At 43.2% G+C, this 21,507-nt stretch overlaps 1 protein-coding gene across 1 annotated transcript; it reads left to right on the top strand.

Annotated features, from left to right (window-relative positions):
* The first annotated feature begins 2,219 nt into the window (after positions 1-2,219).
* LOC124392612 (protein FAM180A) lies at positions 2,220-21,275 on the top strand. The gene is made up of 3 exons (XM_046859761.1): positions 2,220-2,430; positions 4,836-4,933; positions 20,830-21,275. The coding sequence occupies exons 1-3, from the start codon at positions 2,349-2,351 to the stop codon at positions 21,157-21,159; spliced, it is 510 nt and encodes a 169-aa protein (XP_046715717.1). The 5' UTR covers positions 2,220-2,348; the 3' UTR covers positions 21,160-21,275.
* The last annotated feature ends 232 nt before the right edge of the window (positions 21,276-21,507 follow it).

Here is a 21,507-nt window from a genome sequence, read left to right as displayed (position 1 = left end):
GATCCTCTGATCTACAAGGTCTTTGAACTGTGCACATTGTGTGGAATGAATCAGAATCAGTTGCTCACAGTAAAAGATTAAACAGGAGATTAAAGTAAAATAAAAGTACACCATAAGTGAACATGTCAGAACTGTGTCCATGACCTGAAATCTATTGAGCACCTGTGAGGATCCTCAAGCAGAAGGTGGAGAAGCTCCATGTGTGTAATATCCAGCAGCTCCGTGATGTCATTATGTGGAGAGGATCCCAGCACCAACCTGTGCAGCTCTGGTGAATTCCACACTCAGGAGGATTAAAGCAGTGCTGGTGAACGATGTGCTCCACACAATATTCACACTTTACACACAGTTCTGACACGATCACTGAGGGTGCACTTACTTTTGGCAGTTATTTACACAGTAATGTCTGTATGTTGAATTATTTTCAGAGGACAAAAAATCTGTACTGCTACACAAACTGCACATTAATACTCTAAAATATATCAAAGTTTTATTTCTAAGTATTGTCCCTTGAGAAGACACTAAAGTGGTTGCTGAAATGTGAGGGGTGCAATTACTTTCGTGAGATATTTGTAGCAGCAGTGAAAACAAATAAACAAGTAAAGTCAGATTACAATAATAAGTATACAATTATTCAACATGTAACAATTATTATCATTATTGCACTGAGATTATTGCACACAATTTCCAAAGATATTAACAATAACTGTGGCATAAAGAAATCTATAACTATATATAACATAAGCATATATATATATATATATAGCATAAGGGCCTCAGGGAGTTGCTCAGGGGCCCAGGAGTTGCAGCTTGGTTTTAAACCCACAACCTTCTGATCCAAAGTCCAACACCTTAACTTCTAAGCTACCATCTTCAGATCCAAAGTTCAACACTGAGCTAGCACTCAGATTCAATACCTCTGTTGTGTAGAAATCAGTTTCTCCATCAGTGAGGATCAATAACCTGCTCAGGCACTTCTGGGGAAATTTTAGAACCATTTATGTAGAAAACTGGCCTCAAAGCCAGAGGAGCATCTCATGCTCTAAGCCGAGTTGTAAACTTGAATGCCAGTGCCACTTGCAGCCCATATGGCTTTTGGGGTGTTTTTTTTTCTACAAACATCTGTTCTTACTGAACACCAACAACAGAAGTGAAGTGAAAGGGGCTGAATGCAGCAGGCTCGAGGCTCAGGCCAGTTTTATTCTTTTGTTTGTATCATTGCTTTCCTTTTCTTTACTATTCATTTTTTTCCCATCTGCCATATGACTATTACTGCATTAAGAGTCCTTCAGCATATCGAGCTGAAGATCAGATAATAAACACTTCACACCTCACAGAGAAGATGTTATTTTTAATGCAGGTTTATTTGTGTGTGTCCTCGACTGAAAAACAGTGCTTAGGTGTTTTTATTTATTGGGGCTGGTTTTGTGTGTGTGTGTGTGTGTGTGTGTGTGTGTGTGTGTGTGTGTGTGTGTCTGTCTGTGTGTGTCTGTGTGTGTGTGTGTGTGTGTGTGTGTGTGTGTGTGTGTGTGTGTGTGTGTGTGTGTTTCATCCTGTTTTTGTGAAACTCCGAGTTCCTTGTCAGTGTGACAGAGCCAATGGAAATAGCGAACTTTAAATTCCTAAAGCTTGTGCTGCTCTCAGACGTCTGTATGCCAAGCCTGGACCAAGTCTACAAGTTTGCTGGAAATAATTATCTGGAAGACAACTAATGTTTTTGTCATTTCTGTTGAACTCTGGCAGGATTGTGGAGTTACTCGGTGAGAGAAACGCTGCCGTGTCTACTGACACGCTGAAGGAAAAATCATTCAAATAAAAACAATGAAAATTAAAACGTTTGATTATTTGAATTATTGCTGAATTTGATTGTGATAATGAAATGATTAATGGGGCAGATTCTGGGAATGTCTTCAGCAGGAGCATCTGTTTGTTTGCAGACTGCAGATTTTTAGTGTGGACAAGTGTAATATAATGAAAAGCTGAAATCAGAAATACAAACGTGGGGTTATTTGTTGTAAAATTCCTCATCAGTCAATTAGACAAGTACACAGATCGTCCTAATGTCATGATGACTTCCAGATGATTGTCACCCCCCCGTCTGCTCTCAGCACAACATCAATTTCTCTGTCAGAGAGAGAGAGAGAGAGAGGAGGAGAGATTGAGCCAGGAGGAGGAGGATGGAGTTAACAGTTTGATGTGTGTGTGAGAGAGAGAGAGAGAGAGAGAGAGAGAGAGAGAGAGAGAGAGAGAAAGAGTGAAAGAGTAATGTTCAGTCATTATCGTGTCAATTGTCTGGATTCAGGCCTTTGGTGCTCAAGGTAAGTGATAGTAATAGAAAAGTAGAGATCATGGAGACCACCTTGGTCCTGCTGATACTGTCCTTGGTCCTCTACCATCTGTCTATCTCTGCTGCCCTGCACTGGAGGAGAGGTAAATACAAATAAGCTCATTTAATATTAACATGAACCTGAAATACTCACTATTCACGCTAATTGTGTTCTAACTGTTATTTATTCGTGTGCCGTTGAACAAACGCATGAGCATGGGCTTTACTTCTGTCCATCCAACATATTAAAATGAGATGATGCCTACAGGAAAAAACATTTTCAGGCTTTTCATTTTGAAACTTGCTTTTAAAGGGGGAATAAAGCAGATCTGCTCCTGGCTGCTGTTATTCCTTTTTCTTTTCCTTTTTTTTCTTTTTCTTTTTATCATGACCAGACTCCTGAATTGTTATGTCTGGATCCAGACTCACAAAAAGTCTTGCTGCTTCTTTGGAATTCAAACTACTTCCATAAATGCAACAAAATCCCACATAAACACATTCACAGAACCCTGAGCCAATCTCATCTCCATCGCCTGGAGCTGTGTTGGGAAGAGGGAGGCGCGAGACGCACCAAATCGTTTCTGAGGAATTGGGAAAAAATATCCATATGAGGAATGAATTAAAACAAAGCAGTGTGTTTTCTTTTGATTGCACTGATAAAGTTGGAGCTGGAGCTGGACGTGCACAAAAAAACAGCACAGAAACGTTGAAGAAATGTTACGATATCAGCTTCCAGGATGCTGAAAGTTTAGGATGTTTATAAGTTTATGACTTAAAAATCCAGAGCTTGATATCATTTGTGAGGCAGAACTCATTACTGACACTGCAAGTCAATCTTTACTCAGATTGGACCTTCTAATAGTGAGGTCTTGGGGTTTCCAAGTGGTGCAGCAGAAAAGTGTTCATCTGAATTGTAGGGATATCACAGGTTCGGATTCTGTTGATTCCACAGCAAAGGACAGCAAAACTGGCAACGCTCTCGGAAAGTAAGGAAGGAGGCGTACTGGCATATCACACAAGCCAATCACTACACAGTCACACTCACACTGGCCACTGGGCATTTGAAAGCTCATGCTTGTAAAAGGTAATGGACAGAACTTTCCTCCAAGTGACAACAGTTTGAGCAGCAGCTTTGGTTGGTTGGCTTTATACGACATGTAGGAAGCATGTGATAGCTTCTCACATGGTGGTACATGATAATGAAGGCCTTGAGGGTGGGAACTTGTTGCTCATCAGGGACAAACTTACTTACAAAGAACATATTTACTTTTAATCACCACATTATCTGTGTAAAGCTGCTTTGAGACGATGTTCATTGTTAAAAGCGCTATACAAATAAACATGAATTGAATTGAATTAAACTTGTCCAGATTAAATTAGGAAGAAATGTAGGGTATTTATGTTTTGCTTGCATTTTTTAACGTTTTATTTTTATAGTTTCACATTACACATTACATGAGAAAGTTTAAACAGCCATGAAAAGTGTATGTGGCTTGAAGGGAGTTTCAGGGTGACTGGCCTTTATTTCATGACCTTTATTACTGCTGCCTGGAAGACGAGGGAAGAGTGGATCTGAATCATTCAGCTGAATCTGACCACCCAGTGAGATACTCGTGAGGAATGTGAAATATTTTTTTACGAGTGTTTCCGTGGAAACACAGAAAGCATGTGTAATTTACTTGTATGAATTATTTCTACTTTTTATCCGTTGATGCTCAAGTGTCTTGAAATCTGCAATGTAAACAGCTGTGTTGCAGCGTAGCCTCAGATCCTGCTGTTGAACACTGCATGGTGTAATGCATGAATGCAGAAAGACCTAAGTTTATATTGGATAATGAGATCACACAAACACCACCACCAATAAAATAGAAATGAAATAAAAAAGACTCTTTATGTCCAAAAGGGAAATTCTTTTATCAATTCGGAAATAAAATAAAAACAGCTTTATATTCACGTTTAGTTATTTTAAGAAAACTATGAATCATATGTTGCTCACTATAAGATGTACAGAATAATGGACTCAACACGGTCATATCCCACACCATCATGCTGCCACTCTGGGGCCCTTGAGCAAGGCCCTTAACCCTTCAGATGCATGTCAGTGTGAAGGAGATAACAGTAAGTCGTTCTGCCCTGTGCAGTAAATGTAAGTGCAGTGGACTTGGGCAGAGTAAATAATAATGTATGTTGTGTGGAGGCTGTGCATTAGATCAGAAGCAGCCTCAGCGCTCAGAAACCTGCCACACAGATGCCTGTTTGCTTTGAAATCTTTGTAGTGGATTCATCTGTGAAACACGAGAAGCATGTTGTGACCTGGGAACAGATGAGGCGTCTCTGAGTAAAACCTGGCTGCCGCCGACCGCAAGCTGTTGTGTTTCCCCTGCAGTCATTCCGTTCACGTGCAGCAGATGGTTTCAGTGTTCAGGTTCAAGGTGCATCGTAGTTAAAAGAGAAGAAAGGAAATGTGGTAACAGGAACACACACTGACTTCTGATCTTCCTCTCTTCAGTACTGTACCCATCTGCCCTTCGAGTGAAGAGAGGAACGCCAGAGCTTCTCAACCCTTCAGTTCAGAGATCAGTGGAGGACGCCAACCTGCTCTATGAGGTACTTGTATTTCAGTGACACCTCGTCCACAGAGTTCTACAGCTGTTAAAGGAGATGATGGTGGTAGAATAGATGAAGTAGAAAAGACAGGATGGACAGAGTCATCTTTAAAACCGCAGCATACAGACGCTCATCTTCACCCACTAGTGTTTATGTGTGTGATGAAAACAGGCAGTGAAGGTAAACAGAAACAAACAAAACAAAAACAAAACTTGTACAGGTTTCAGAATGAGATGACTTTAAAGATTCCAATGGTCCAGGTCATTCTGGGTTTCTAGTGTTCTTTTAACAGCCACTGGCTGATAGTAATAGTTCTGCTCTCTAATTCATAATGTTACCATGACAACATCAAGTCTGTGATATAACATTAAAGAATAAATTAGACACATTCCATCTACAGCAGCGGTGTCAAACTCACATTCACAGTGGGCCAAAATTAACCACTGGGACGAACTCCAGGGCCAAACTCAATATTTATTGAAAAATTCACTGCATTTCTGCATGTTTTCCGTCTCCAGATGTGTAATGTTGAACATTTTCATGTGAAACAAACTTTAATTTTGCAGAAAGATTGAATCTGGAACAACCAAAGTTTAATATTATAAACACATGAGACATTAAATTTTAAATAAAACACACATCAGTGGTATTCGTTTCTTATTCTCTCTCTCTCTCTCTCTCTCTCTCTCTCTCTCTCTATCTCTATCTCTCTCTCTCTCTCTATCTCTCTCTCTCTCTCTCTCTCTCTCTATCTCTCTCTCTCTCTCTCTCTCTCTCTCTATCTCTATCTCTCTCTCTCTCTCTCTCTCTCTCTTCTCTCTCTCTCTCTTTCTCTCTCTCTCTATCTGTAGCCTTTCAAATTCCTTTTTAATGTAAACCTTTTTTCCACAGTCCAACAACGAAGCAACCAAAAATATTAATAATTTCCTTCAATAAAAAAAGCAGTCTTTTAACTATTAACAGTTCATGCCTTAGAGTAGAAAAAGTGCATAAAGACAACATTCATTAAAGCTCAGTTTCTACACTCTGATTTATTCTGATTGGTTGAAGACAGATTCCTGAATCTCTTTTCAGATGCAAGTGCATCATGTCTGGGTTTAGTCTCTGAGCTGAGCATCATGTCTGGGTTTAGGCTCTGAGCTGAGCATCATGTCTGGGTTTAGTCTCTGAGCTGAGCATCATGTCTGGGTTTAGGCTCTGAGCTGAGCATCATGTCTGGGTTTAGGCTCTGAGCTGAGCATCATGTCTGGGTTTAGGCTCTGAGCTGAGCATCATGTCTGGGTTTAGGCTCTGAGCTGAGCATCATGTCTGGGTTTAGTCTCTGAGCTGAGCATCATGTCTGGGTTTAGGCTCTGAGCTGAGCATCATGTCTGGGTTTTGGCTCTGAGCTGAGCATCATGTCTGGGTTTAGGCTCTGAGCTGAGCATCATGTCTGGGTTTTGGCTCTGAGCTGAGCTTCATGTCTGGGTTTTGGCTCTGAGCTGAGCATCATGTCTGGGTTTAGTCTCTGAGCTGAGCATCATGTCTGGGTTTAGTCTCTGAGCTGAGCATCATGTCTGGGTTTAGGCTCTGAGCTGAGCTTCATGTCTGGGTTTAGGCTCTGAGCTGAGCATCATGTCTGGGTTAAGTCTCTGAGCTGAGCATCATGTCTGGGTTTAGGCTCTGAGCTGAGCATCATGTCTGGGTTTAGGCTCTGAGCTGAGCATCATGTCTGGGTTTAGGCTCTGAGCTGAGCATCATGTCTGGGTTTAGTCTCTGAGCTGAGCATCATGTCTGGGGTTTAGGTATTGAGCTGAGCTTCATGTCTGGGTTTAGTCTCTGAGCTGAGCATCATGTCTGGGTTTAGGCTCTGAGCTGAGCATCATGTCTGGGTTTAGTCTCTGAGCTGAGCATCATGTCTGGGTTTAGCTCTGAGCTGAGCATCATGTCTGGGTTTAGGCTCTGAGTTGAGCATCATGTCTGGGTTTAGCTCTGAGCTGAGCATCATGTCTGGGTTTAGGCTCTGAGCTGAGCATCATGTCTGGGTTTAGTCTCTGAGCTGAGCATCATGTCTGGGTTTAGTCTCTGAGCTGAGCATCATGTCTGGGTTTAGGCTCTGAGTTGAGCATCATGTCTGGGTTTAGTCTCTGAGCTGAGCATCATGTCTGGGTTTAGTCTCTGAGCTGAGCATCATGTCTGGGTTTAGTCTCTGAGCTGAGCATCATGTCTGGGTTTAGGCTCTGAGCTGAGCATCATGTCTGGGTTTAGTCTCTGAGCTGAGCATCATGTCTGGGTTTAGGCTCTGAGCTGAGCATCATGTCTGGATTTTGGCTCTGAGCTGAGCATCATGTCTGGGTTTAGTCTCTGAGCTGAGCATCATGTCTGAGTTTTGGCTCTGAGCTGAGCATCATGTCTAGGTTTAGGCTCTTAGCTGAGCATCATGTCTGGGTTTAGGCTCTGAGCTGAGCATCATGTCTGGGTTTAGACTCTGAGCTGAGCATCATGTCTGGGTTTAGGCTCTGAGCTGAGCATCATGTCTGGGTTTAGCTCTGAGCTGAGCATCATGTCTGGGTTTAGTCTCTGAGCTGAGCATCATGTCTGGGTTTAGGCTCTGAGCTGAGCATCATGTCTGGGTTTTGGCTCTGAGCTGAGCATCATGTCTGGGTTTTGGCTCTGAGCTGAGCATCATGTCTGAGTTTTGGCTCTGAGCTGAGCATCATGTCTAGGTTTAGGCTCTTAGCTGAGCATCATGTCTGGGTTTAGGCTCTGAGCTGAGCATCATGTCTGGGTTTAGGCTCTGAGCTGAGCATCATGTCTGGGTTTAGGCTCTGAGCTGAGCATCATGTCTGGGTTTAGGCTCTGAGCTGAGCATCATGTCTGGGTTTAGTCTCTGAGCTGAGCATCATGTCTGGGGTTTAGGCTCTGAGCTGAGCTTCATGTCTGGGTTTTGGCTCTGAGCTGAGCTTCATGTCTGGGTTTTGGCTCTGAGCTGAGCATCATGTCTGAGTTTTGGCTCTGAGCTGAGCATCATGTCTAGGTTTAGGCTCTTAGCTGAGCATCATGTCTGGGTTTAGGCTCTGAGCTGAGCATCATGTCTGGGTTTTGGCTCTGAGCTGAGCTTCATGTCTGGGTTTAGGCTCTGAGCTGAGCATCATGTCTGGGTTTTGGCTCTGAGCTGAGCATCATGTCTGGATTTTGGCTCTGAGCTGAGCTTCATGTCTGGGTTTAGGCTCTGAGCTGAGCTTCATGTCTGGGTTTAGTCTCTGAGCAGAGCATCATGTCTGGGTTTTGGCTCTGAGCTGAGCATCATGTCTGGGTTTAGTCTCTGAGCTGAGCATCATGTTTGGGTTTAGTCTCTGAGCTGAGCATCATGTCTGGGTTTAGGCTCTGAGCTGAGCATCATGTCTGGATTTAGGCTCTGAGCTGAGCATCATGTCTGGGTTTAGGCTCTGAACTGAGCATCATGTCTGGGTTTAGGCTCTGAGCTGAGCATCATGTCTGGATTTTGGCTCTGAGCTGAGCATCATGTCTGGGTTTAGGCTCTTAGCTGAGCTTCATGTCTGGGTTTAGTCTCTGAGCTGAGCATCATGTCTGGGTTTAGTCTCTGAGCTGAGCTTCATGTCTGGGTTTAGTCTCTGAGCTGAGCATCATGTCTGGGTTTAGGCTCTGAGCTGAGCATCATGTCTGGGTTTAGGTTCTGAGCTGAGCTGAGCTTCATGTCTGGGTTTAGTCTCTGAGCTGAGCATCATGTCTGGGTTTAGGCTCTGAGCTGAGCATCATGTCTGGGTTTAGGTTCTGAGCTGAGCTTCATGTCTGGGTTTAGGCTCTGAGCTGAGCATCATGTCTGGGTTTAGTCTCTGAGCTGAGCATCATGTCTGGGTTTAGGCTCTGAGCTGAGCATCATGTCTGGGTTTTGGCTCTGAGCTGAGCATCATGTCTGGGTTTAGGCTCTGAGCTGAGCATCATGTCTGGGTTTAGTCTCTGAGCTGAGCATCATGTCTGGGGTTTAGGCTCTGAGCTGAGCTTCATGTCTGGGGTTAGTCTCTGAGCTGCGCATCATGTCTGGGTTTAGTCTCTGAGCTGAGCATCATGTCTGGGTTTAGTCTCTGAGCTGAGCATCATGTCTGGGTTTAGGCTCTGAGCTGAGCATCATGTCTGGGTTTAGGCTCTGAACTGAGCATCATGTCTGGGTTTAGGCTCTGAGCTGAGCATCATGTCTGGATTTTGGCTCTGAGCTGAGCATCATGTCTGGGTTTAGGCTCTGAGCTGAGCTTCATGTCTGGGTTTAGTCTCTGAGCTGAGCATCATGTCTGGGTTTAGTCTCTGAGCTGAGCATCATGTCTGGGTTTAGTCTCTGAGCTGAGCATCATGTCTGGGTTTAGGCTCTGAGCTGAGCATCATGTCTGGGTTTAGGCTCTGAGCTGAGCATCATGTCTCTCTCTCTCTATCTCTATCTCTCTTTATCTCTCTATCTCTCTTTATCTCTCTCTCTCTGAGCATCATGTCTGGGGTTAGTCTCTGAGCAGAGCATCATGTCTGGGTTTAGACTCTGAGCTGAGCATCATGTCTGGGTTTAGGCTCTGAACTGAGCATCATGTCTGGGTTTCTCTGAGCTGAGCTCATGTCTGGGGTTAGTCTCTGAGCTGAGCATCATGTCTGGGTTTAGACTCTGAGCTGAGCATCATGTCTGGGTTAAGTCTCTGAGCTGAGCATCATGTCTGGGTTTAGACTCTGAGCTGAGCTGAGCTTCATGTCTGGGTTTCTCTGAGCTGAGCATCATGTCTGGGGTTAGTCTCTGAGCAGAGCATCATGTCTGGGGTTAGTCTCTGAGCAGAGCATCATGTCTGGGGTTAGTCTCTGAGCAGAGCATCATGTCTGGGTTTAGACTCTGAGCTGAGCATCATGTCTGGGGTTAGTCTCTGAGCAGAGCATCATGTCTGGGGTTAGTCTCTGAGCAGAGCATCATGTCTGGGTTTAGGCTCTGAACTGAGCATCATGTCTGGGTTTCTCTGAGCTGAGCATCATGTCTGGGTTAAGTCTCTGAGCTGAGCATCATGTCTGGGGTTAGTCTCTGAGCAGAGCATCATGTCTGGGTTTAGACTCTGAGCTGAGCTCATGTCTGGGTTAGGCTCTGAGCTGAGCATCATGTCTGGGTTTAGGCTCTGAGAGAGAGAGAGAGAGAGAGAGAGAGAGAGAGAGAGAGAGAGAGAAGAAGGATATGGATTATTAAGTGTAACTATTGGTGTATGAAAGTTAATGTCACTGTGCAGTTTGGACTCCGGCAAGACTCGCTATGGCAGCATAACTAAAAGGGAGAACCAGAAGGTAACACAGACATGAGGGATCTCTGGGATAAGAGACGACCCACCACACCACCGTCAACAAACCTGAGCATCATGTCTGAGTTTTGGCTCTGAGCTGAGCTTCATGTCTGGGTTTGGCTCTGAGCTGAGCATCATGTCTGGGTTTAGACTCTGAGCTGAGCATCATGTCTGGGTTTAGACTCTGAGCTGAGCATCATGTCTGGGTTTAGCTCTGAGCTGAGCATCATGTCTGGGTTTAGCTCTGAGCTGAGCATCATGTCTGGGTTTAGACTCTGAGCTGAGCATCATGTCTGGGTTTAGGCTCTGAACTGAGCATCATGTCTGGGTTTAGACTCTGAGCTGAGCATCATGTCTGGGTTTAGTCTGAGCTGAGCATCATGTCTGGGTTTAGGCTCTTAGCTGAGCATCATGTCTGGGTTTAGGCTCTTAGCTGAGCATCATGTCTGAGTTTTGGCTCTGAGCTGAGCTTCATGTCTGGGTTTAGGCTCTGAACTGAGCATCATGTCTGGGTTAGGCTCTGAGCTGAGCTTCATGTCTGGGTTAGGCTCTGAGCTGAGCATCATGTCTGGGTTAGGCTCTGAGCTGAGCTTCATGTCTGGGTTAGGCTCTGAGCTGAGCATCATGTCTGGGTTAAGTCTCTGAGCTGAGCTTCATGTCTGGGTTTAGTCTGAGCTGAGCATCATGTCTGGGTTTAGGCTCTTAGCTGAGCATCATGTCTGAGTTTTGGCTCTGAGCTGAGCTTCATGTCTGGGTTTAGACTCTGAGCTGAGCATCATGTCTGGGTTTAGACTCTGAGCTGAGCATCATGTCTGGGTTTAGACTCTGAGCTGAGCATCATGTCTGGGTTTAGACTCTGAGCTGAGCTTCATGTCTGGGTTTAGACTCTGAGCTGAGCTTCATGTCTGGGTTTAGGCTCTTAGCTGAGCATCATGTCTGGGTTTAGACTCTGAGCTGAGCTTCATGTCTGGGTTTAGTCTGAGCTGAGCATCATGTCTGGGTTAGTCTCTGAGCTGAGCATCATGTCTGAGTTTTGGCTCTGAGCTGAGCATCATGTCTGGGTTTAGACTCTGAGCTGAGCATCATGTCTGGATTTTGGCTCTGAGCTGAGCATCATGTCTGGATTTTGGCTCTGAGCTGAGCATCATGTCTGGATTTTGGCTCTGAGCTGAGCTTCATGTCTGGGTTTAGACTCTGAGCTGAGCATCATGTCTGGGTTTAGACTCTGAGCTGAGCATCATGTCTGGGTTTAGACTCTGAGCTGAGCTTCATGTCTGGGTTTAGACTCTGAGCTGAGCATCATGTCTGAGTTTTGGCTCTGAGCTGAGCATCATGTCTGGGTTTAGTCTCTGAGCTGAGCATCATGTCTGGGTTTAGCTCTGAGCTGAGCTTCATGTCTGGGTTTAGTCTGAGCTGAGCATCATGTCTGGGTTTAGGCTCTTAGCTGAGCATCATGTCTGGGTTTAGTCTGAGCTGAGCATCATGTCTGGGTTTAGACTCTGAGCTGAGCATCATGTCTGGGTTAAGTCTCTGAGCTGAGCATCATGTCTGGGTTAATTCAATTCAATTCATTTTATTTGTATAGCGCTTTTAACAATGAACATTGTCTCAAAGCAGCTTTACACAGATAATGTGGTGATTAAACATAAATATGTTCTTTGTAAGTATGTTTTTCCCTGATGAGCAACTGTGGCAAGGAAAAACTCCCCGAGATGGCATAAGGAAGAAACCTTGAGAGGAACCAGACTCAAGAGGGAACCCATCCTCATCTGGGTTGCACCAAATGTCCATTTGAAGCAGATATACAATGTTGTGGGGTACAGTGATGATGATCAGAAGCAAACTGCACTCCCGAGTCAGTGCAGCAGACCGCCGACACCAACTACAGTCCAATCCGTCCTCAAAGCACCCGTTCTACTCCGAATTAAGAGACCGTCCCGAGCTGCACAGAAGTGTGAAGATCCAAGGAGGGAGAGGGCAGGAACACTGGTCACTGGAGCCTCAGGAGCATGTTTAACTCGACCGAAAGAGAGAGAGAGAGAGAGAGAGAGAGAGAGAGAGAGAGAGGGTGACGGAAGAGAAGGATATGGATTATTAAGTGTAACTATTGGTGTATGAAAGTTAATGTCACTGTGCAGTTTGGACTCGCAAGACTCGCTATGGCAGCATAACTAAAAGGGAGAACCAGAAGGTAACACAGACATGAGGGATCTCTGGGATAAGAGACGACCCACCACACCACCGTCAACAAACCTGAGTGAACGTGTGAATGTGAGGGGACGACAGCATACAAATATACCAGTTCACCAAACACTCTATATCCATGTTCCCTCCAGATCTGTGCCTTTACCTAAGAGAAATCTACTGATAAAAGGCTTGACTAAATAAATACGTTTTCAACCTCGACTTGAACACTGAGACTGTGTCTGAGTCCCGAACACTGATTGGAAGGCTGTTCCATAACTGTGGGGCTTTATAAGAGAAAGATCTGCCCCCTGCTGTAGTCTTCATTATTTGAGGAACCAACAGATAGCCAGCACCTTTTGATCTAAGTAGGCGTGGAGGATCATACTGGTACAGAAGTTCACTCAGATACTGCGGTGCGAGACCGTTAAGTGCTTTATACGTCAGTAGTAATATTTTATAATCAATGCGAGATTTGATTGGGAGCCAGTGTAGACTGATTAAAACAGGGGTGATGTGGTCATATTTCCTAGATCTAGTGAGGACTCTTGCTGCTGCATTCTGGACTAACTGAAGCTTATTTATGCACTTACTCGCACACCCAGACAGTAAAGCGTTACAGTAGTCTAATCTAGAAGTAACAAAAGCATGAACCAGTTTTTCTGCATCCTGTAACGACATCATATTTCTAATCTTAGCAATATTTCTAAGGTGAAAGAAGGCGATTCTGGTGATATTATTCACGTGAGACTCAAAGGAAAGACTCGGGTCAATAATCACACCAAGGTCTTTGACAGCCGTACATGCTGAAACAGAAACACCATCCAGAGATGCTACGTAATCGGAAAGTTTACTTCTAGCTGCATGTGGTCCTAGTAAAAGTACTTCCGTCTTATCTGAGTTGAGCAGAAGAAAGTTATTAAGCATCCACTGTCTAATGTCCTTTACACACTTCTCAACATTGTTAAGCTGATCTCTCATCTGGCTTTGCTGAAATATACAGCTGTGTGTCATCAGCATAGCAATGGAAGCGAATCCCATGTTTATGAATAATTTCACCAAGAGGCAGCATATATAAAGAGAAAAGCAGTGGGCCTAAGACAGATCCTTGAGGAACACCAAACTTTACCTCATAGAGTGTGGAGAACTCACCATTTACATCCACAAACTGATAGCGATCAGTCAAATAAGACCTGAGCCAAGAGAGAGCTGTTCCTTTATTCCTACAACATTCTCAAGTCTAGCAAGCAGTATAGTGTGATCAATGGTGTCAAAAGCTGCACTAAGGTCGAGCAAAACAAGTAAGGAGACAAAACCCTGATCAGAGGCCAATAACAGGTCATTTACCACCTTAACTAGCGCCGTCTCTGTGCTATGATGAGGCGAAATCCTGACTGATACATTTCAAAATGTTATTCATAAGCAGATGTGAGCATAACTGCTGTGCTACAACCTTTTCTAAAATTTTGGATATAAAGGGGAGATTTGATATCGGTCTGTAGTTGGACAACTGACATGGGTCAAGGTCAGGTTTCTTAATAAGGGGGTGGATAACTGCCAGTTTGAAGGATTTAGGTACATAACCAGTGCTAATGGAAGAGTTAATTATTTTTAAAACAGGTTTGATTACCTCTGGAGCTATCTGTTTAAAGAAACTAGTAGGCAAGGGATCGAGAATACAGGTTGATGATTTTGATGAGGAGATTAATGAAATTAAGTCACTCTCATGAATAGGAGTGAAGCTTTGTAATTGATTGTCTGCTATAATGACACTGCTGTCTACAGGGTTACTTGTAAAATAATTTGGATTTATATTAACCGCCTGGATTTCTTGCCTGATGTTTTCAATTTTATTATTAAAAAAGTTCATGAAATCATTACTACCTATTGATGGTGTGCATGTTAGCGCAGTGCTTTTATTCCTGTTAATTTTGCTACCGTGCTGAATAAAAATCTAGGATTATGCTTGTTATTTTCTATGAGGGTGGAGAAATATGCTGATCTGGCAGCACTAAGAGATTTTCTATAATTTAGAGGCTCTCCTTCCATGCTATTTGAAATACTGTTAATTTTGTTTGACGCCATTTACGCTCTAGTTTTCGAGTGTTCTGTTTTAAGGTGCGCGTATGATCATTATACCACTGTGCTAATTTTTTCTCCCTGATCATTTTGGTCTTAAGGGAGCTACATCATCTAGAGTGTAACGTAACGTTGTTTCTAGATGTTCAGTGGCCCAGTCGAGCTCTGCGGGGTCTGACGGAGATCTATCTAATATCGTAATTTTGGGAAGATTATTAATAAAACGCGCTGCTGTAGCTGACGTGAAAGTACGCTTAACACGGTAACGTGGTGAGGTAGAAATGCAATGACTAAGGCAAATTTTAAACGAGATTAGATAATGGTCTGAAATAGCTTCAGACTGTGGAATTATGACTAAGTTTTTTATTTTTAATCCAAATGTTAACAACAAGTCGAGAGTGTGTCCACCACTATGAGTGGGTCCTATAACATTCTGATTAATTCCGACTGAATCTAGAATGGACACAACTGCTGCTCTTAAGGAGTCTTCCTGATTATCAAAATGAATATTAAAGTCTCCAACAATTAATGCTTTGTCTAAAGAAGTAGCTAGATTTGTAATGAAAGCTGCACTAAGGTCGAGCAAAACAAGTAAGGAGACAAAACCCTGATCAGAGGCCAATAACAGGTCATTTACCACCTTAACTAGCGCCGTCTCTGTGCTATGATGAGGCCGAAATCCTGACTGATACATTTCAAAATGTTATTCATAAGCAGATGTGAGCATAACTGCTGTGCTACAACCTTTTCTAAAATTTTGGATATAAAGGGGAGATTTGATATCGGTCTGTAGTTGGACAACTGACATGGGTCAAGGTCAGGTTTCTTAATAAGGGGGTGGATAACTGCCAGTTTGAAGGATTTCGGTACATAACCAGTGCTAATGGAAGAGTTAATTATTTTTAAAACAGGTTTGATTACCTCTGGAGCTATCTGTTTAAAGAAACTAGTAGGCAAGGGATCGAGAATACAGGTTGATGATTTTGATGAGGAGATTAATGAAATTAAGTCACTCTCATGAATAGTAGTGAAGCTTTGTAATTGATTGTCTGCTATAATGACACTGCTGTCTACAGGGTTACTTGTAAAATAATTTGGATTTATATTAACCGCCTGGATTTCTTGCCTGATGTTTTCAATTTTATTATTAAAAAAGTTCATGAAATCATTACTACCTATTGATGGTGTGCATGTTAGCGCAGTGCTTTTATTCCCTGTTAATTTTGCTACCGTGCTGAATAAAAATCTAGGATTATGCTTGTTATTTTCTATGAGGGTGGAGAAATATGCTGATCTGGCAGCACTAAGAGATTTTCTATAATTTAGGAGGCTCTCCTTCCATGCTATTTGAAATACTGTTAATTTTGTTTGACGCCATTTACGCTCTAGTTTTCGAGTGTTCTGTTTTAAGGTGTGTGTATGATCATTATACCACTGTGCTAATTTTTTCTCCCTGATCATTTTGGTCTTAAGGGAGCTACATCATCTAGAGTGTAACGTAACGTTGTTTCTAGATGTTCAGTGGCCCAGTCGAGCTCTGGGTCTGACGGAGATCTATCTAATATCGTAATTTTGGGAAGATTATTAATAAACGCGCTGCTGTAGCTGACGTGAAAGTACGCTAACACGGTAACGTGGTGAGGTAGAAATGCAATGACTAAGGCAAATTTTAAACGAGATTAGATAATGGTCTGAAATAGCTTCAGACTGTGGAATTATGACTAAGTTTTTTATTTTTAATCCAAATGTTAACAACAAGTCGAGAGTGTGTCCACCACTATGAGTGGGTCCTATAACATTCTGATTAATTCCGACTGAATCTAGAATGGACACAACTGCTGCTCTTAAGGAGTCTTCCTGATTATCAAAATTAATATTAAAGTCTCCAACAATTAATGCTTTGTCTAAAGAAGTAGCTAGATTTGTAATGAAATCTGCAAATTCTATCAGAAAATCAGAGTAGGGCCCTGGGGGTCTATAAATAATAATTAGTGGAATTAACTGACTTGACCTGCTTTCGGACACTGAATATTTTATGTTGGTGTAGAGAACTTCAAATGTTTTACATTTGTGTTTAGCATCATGTCTGGGTTTAGGCTCTGAGCTGAGCATCATGTCTGGGTTTAGGCTCTGAGCTGAGCTTCATGTCTGGGTTTAGGCTCTGAGCTGAGCATCATGTCTGGGTTTTGGCTCTGAGCTGAGCATCATGTCTGGGTTTAGGCTCTGAGCTGAGCTTCATGTCTGGGTTTAGGCTCTGAGCTGAGCATCATGTCTGGGTTTTGGCTCTGAGCTGAGCATCATGTCTGGGTTAGACTCTGAGCTGAGCATCATGTCTGGGTTTAGTCTGAGCTGAGCATCATGTCTGGGTTTAGCTCTGAGCTGAGCATCATGTCTGGGTTTAGGCTCTGAGCTGAGCATCATGTCTGGGTTTTGGCTCTGAGCTGAGCTTCATGTCTGGGTTTAGCTCTGAGCTGAGTATCATGTCTGGGTTAGTCTCTGAGCTGAGCATCATGTCTGGGTTTAGGCTCTGAGCTGAGCATCATGTCTGGGTTTAGGCTCTGAGCTGAGTATCATGTCTGGGTTTAGGCTCTGAGCTGAGCTTATGTCTGGGTTAAGTCTCTGAGCTGAGTATCATGTCTGGGTTTAGGCTCTGAGCTGAGCATCATGTCTGGGTTTTGGCTCTGAGCTGAGTATCATGTCTGGGTTTAAGCTCTGAGCTGAGCTTCATGTTTGGGTTAAGTCTCTGAGCTGAGTATCATGTCTGGGTTTAGGCTCTGAGCTGAGCATCATGTCTGGGTTTAGTCTCTGAGCTGAGCATCATGTCTGGGTTTAGGCTCTGAGCTGAGCATCATGTCTGGGTTTAGTCTCTGAGCTGAGCATCATGTCTGGTTTAGTCTCTGAGCTGAGCATCATGTCTGGGTTTAGTCTCTGAGCTGAGCATCATGTCTGGGTTTAGGCTCTGAGCTGAGCATCATGTCTGGGTTTTGGCTCTGAGCTGAGCATCATGTCTGGGTTTAGGCTCTGAGCTGAGCTTCATGTCTGGGTTTAGGCTCTGAGCTGAGCATCATGTCTGGGTTTTGGCTCTGAGCTGAGCATCATGTCTGGGTTAGACTCTGAGCTGAGCATCATGTCTGGGTTTAGGCTCTGAGCTGAGCATCATGTCTGGGTTTAGGCTCTGAGCTGAGCTTCATGTCTGGGTTTAGTCTCTGAGCTGAGCATCATGTCTGGGTTTAGTCTCTGAGCTGAGCATCATGTCTGGGTTTTGGCTCTGAGCTGAGCATCATGTCTGGGTTTAGGCTCTTAGCTGAGCATCATGTCTGGGTTTAGTCTCTGAGCTGAGCATCATGTCTGGGTTTTGGCTCTGAGCTGAGTATCATGTCTGGGTTTAAGCTCTAAGCTGAGCTTCATGTCTGGGTTTAGGCTCTGAGCTGAGCATCATGTCTGGGTTTAGTCTCTGAGCTGAGTATCATGTCTGGGTTTAGGCTCTGAGCTGAGCATCATGTCTGGGTTTTGGCTCTGAGCTGAGCATCATGTCTGGGTTTAGGCTCTGAGCTGAGCATCATGTCTGGGTTTAGGCTCTGAGCTGAGGAAATCCTCAGGATTGAGTGAAGATGTTCATCAGTGAGACTCCTGAGTGGTGTTTTGTTCATCTTCATTAAAGAGAACAGTTACACACACAGATATGTGCTGGTGAACACAGAGAGGATTAGAGCCCTTTCGGGGAGGAAACATGGAAACTGTGCAGCACACACAGAGTCCTACTTTGACTTGATCGTGTCTCTACACTGGAGTTTAATCAGCTCCATTTGGAGGTTGGTTGATGCGCTTTCCACTTCAACCACAAACGGATTACTGAGCAGATCAAATCTGCATTTCTGGGCTTAAAAGTCGGTGAATCTCAGGGTAAATTCAGCGCTGAGTTTTTCAGCAGTCTCGACCAGAGGAGGGAAGTAACGGAGTACAAATACTTCTTTACTGTACTTAAGTAGATTTTTCTGCTATCAGTTTTTTACTCCACTATTTATTTTTCAGAAAACGTTTTACTTTTACTAATTACATTTTTACACAAATATCTGTACTTTTTACTTCTTACATTTTCAAACCCGGCTCGTTACTTTAGTTTTAATCCACTGATTTGGTGAAATATTTTTTTTATTTTCACTGCGCGCTGATTTCAGCTGAACAACTGATTTCCTGTTACTGCGCGTCTTTTTCAATCTGCTGGTGTATAAAGTCCTGACCCTCACTCACCACAGATGTAGACTAGTTTATGGAGATAAGAATCAGCAGGCAGAAGCAGTAAGAAGTATGGGGTTAATGTGGATGAGACAGAGAGTCAGTGATGAGAACATGACTGAGAACAGACACATTCCTGATCATCATCATCTTTTCTCTGCTTGTGTTCTATATGTGGATCTTCAGCCTGGATACATTCATTAGGTAACAACATTTTAATTAGTTTTGTATTAATATATATATATATATATATATATATATATATATATATATATATATATATATATATATTTGTCTGTCAAAATGAAAATGATTGTAAACGGCACTAAGTTTTATTAACACGCTATCAATTCAGCGCATTTCTGTTTTTACCATTTTTATAAAAAATGTAAATACATAAATAAATAACTAAATATAAAAGAGGCGAAATTAAAACTTAGGGAAAAAATACATTTATCCACGACGTCCTTTCTTTACTAAGATATAAAATAAATAAATAAACTCCAGATAAAAATATTTTTAATCAGTAAACTTTTGTTTTATTTCTGCGCCAAGTCTCAAATCAAACATCAAATCCGCCATGTTTTACACAATTTACCCTCTAGGGGGCGTTTTGTGGGTTTTTCCCTCATAATGGCGACACAAACTACTTTTTACTTAAGTACATGTCAGAGCCAAGACTTCTTCACTTTCACTTGAGTAAAAAAGTGTAATCAGTACTTCAACTTTTACCCGAGTATTTTAATACATGAGCATCTGTACTTCTACTTAAGTAAAGGATAAGTGTGTACTTTTGCCACCTCTGGTCTCGACTGACGCGCCCGCGCACTAACAAAGCATTCTGGGATATGTAGTATTAGCGGTGTATGCGCTATACACTGGCGGGCAGCTGTAATACACACTTGATATGATCTCGCAGGTCAAATATAATTACACCGCAGATTTGACACCCCTGATCTACAGGCTGTTCTGACCTTGATCTGACCTTGATTTTATAGTCTGATTCTGACATGTATGGTGTAACTGCAACCTTTTTTTCCATAATAAAAAAATAGTGTTCTAGACAGCCAAAAGAATGACAAACTCTGACCATCACATCTATAAGGGTTTTTTCTCCAACCTGAAACTTAGAGACATAAACATGTTTCATGTTTCAGCAGTATGATGCTCTTCTAAACAAAGCCAGCTCCATGATGATATGATGGGTTGAGGTTGGTGTGGAGGAACACTTTTTGACCTTCTTAACCACTCTAAACACCTTCAGGCTGAACTGGATCACTGACTGAACCCCAGACCTCCTCACCAACATCAGCGCCTGATCTCACTAACGCTCTTGGAGCTGATGGATCACTAATCCTTCCAAAACCTTCTCAGAAGAGTCAAGTTGAAAAGTAAAGGATGTATGGAACATGTTCAACAAGCACAGGGAGTTGTGTTGATCAGGTGTCCACAAACATCTGGTCATAATGTTCACATTGTTTTCAGGTTAAAAATAAAAATGATTAAACAGATAAAACCTCAGCCAAAGAAGTAAAACCCAATTATAGCTTTATGCTACACAACGTTTCATTAGACCTTCGTGAGCTTCTCCCAAACCACTATCTATAATTCACACCAGACCCGTATCATAGCAACCATTCACATTCCTCATGTGCTCCTGTACAGCACACCCGAGGCTTCTCCTTCAGATGGAGGAAAACATTTGTGAGCATCTGATTTGCTGATTAAATCATGTTATAACTGATGTTTGTCAGCTTTTGTATTGCTTTTAGGACAGCGGTTATGCTAGCACTTTCAGGATTAGCCGCAAACTTTTATGCTGGGAGCGTTCTTCTTTGCTTTGGCCAAAGTTTCTGATGATTTTGAGAGGAAACCAGACAGATTCACTGTGGCTCCAACATCAAACATACAAAAAAAAAATTTCATTATTGGATTCCCCCTGTGACTGTGCGTGCTGCCATCTGTTGGTGTGTTACAAAACTAGTCTCGAAACCTTTTGATACCACCTCGTAACTAATGTCTTATTGTGTGTCTGTGTGTGTGTGTGTGTGTGTGTGTGTGTGTGTGTGTGTGTGTGTGTGTGTGTGTGTGTCGCAGGTGGTATGGTCAGGGTTGTATGTGGAACCAGAGAAGAGTGTGCTCCGCGTGGCTGATGAGGAACTCGCTTCTCTCCGAAGTCTGCAGCCTCTCGAGGTCGTGTGTGAGGACGTTCTCCCGAGGACGCTGTCGGATATCCGGCGTCTCTGCCACCAGCTGGAGCAGCACCGAGCTCGGCTGAGCAAGGAGGACTTTGAGCGGACTGTGCTTACAATGGTATACACGGCTCAGCGGATAACACAAAGCACTGAAGGCCATCAGAGGGAGCTGTGGGCTGACGCACTGCTTCAGCTCTATAAAAGCATCAAAAAAGATTTGGGAGCAGAATGATGACCTTCCCCACACAACCTCACCTTCTCTACACACCTTCTCCTTCTCCACACACCCTTACCTTCTCTACACACCTTCTCCACACACCCTTACCTTCTCTACACACCTTCACCTTCTCCACACACCTCACCTTCTCCACACTCTCATCTTCTCCACACACCTCACCTTCTCCACACACCTCACCTTCTCCACACACCTTTACCTTCTCCACACAACTTCACCTTCTCCACACACCTCACCTTCTCCACACACCTTAACCTTCATCACACACCTCACCTTCTTCACACACCTCACCTTCTCCACACTCTCATCTTCTCCACAACACCTTCTCCACACACCTTCACCTTC

Source organism: Silurus meridionalis, chromosome 10, assembly GCF_014805685.1.
Source record: "Silurus meridionalis isolate SWU-2019-XX chromosome 10, ASM1480568v1, whole genome shotgun sequence".
NCBI classification, from domain to species: Eukaryota; Metazoa; Chordata; class Actinopteri; order Siluriformes; family Siluridae; genus Silurus; species Silurus meridionalis.
This window is presented reverse-complemented; position numbering and strand designations above follow the sequence as displayed.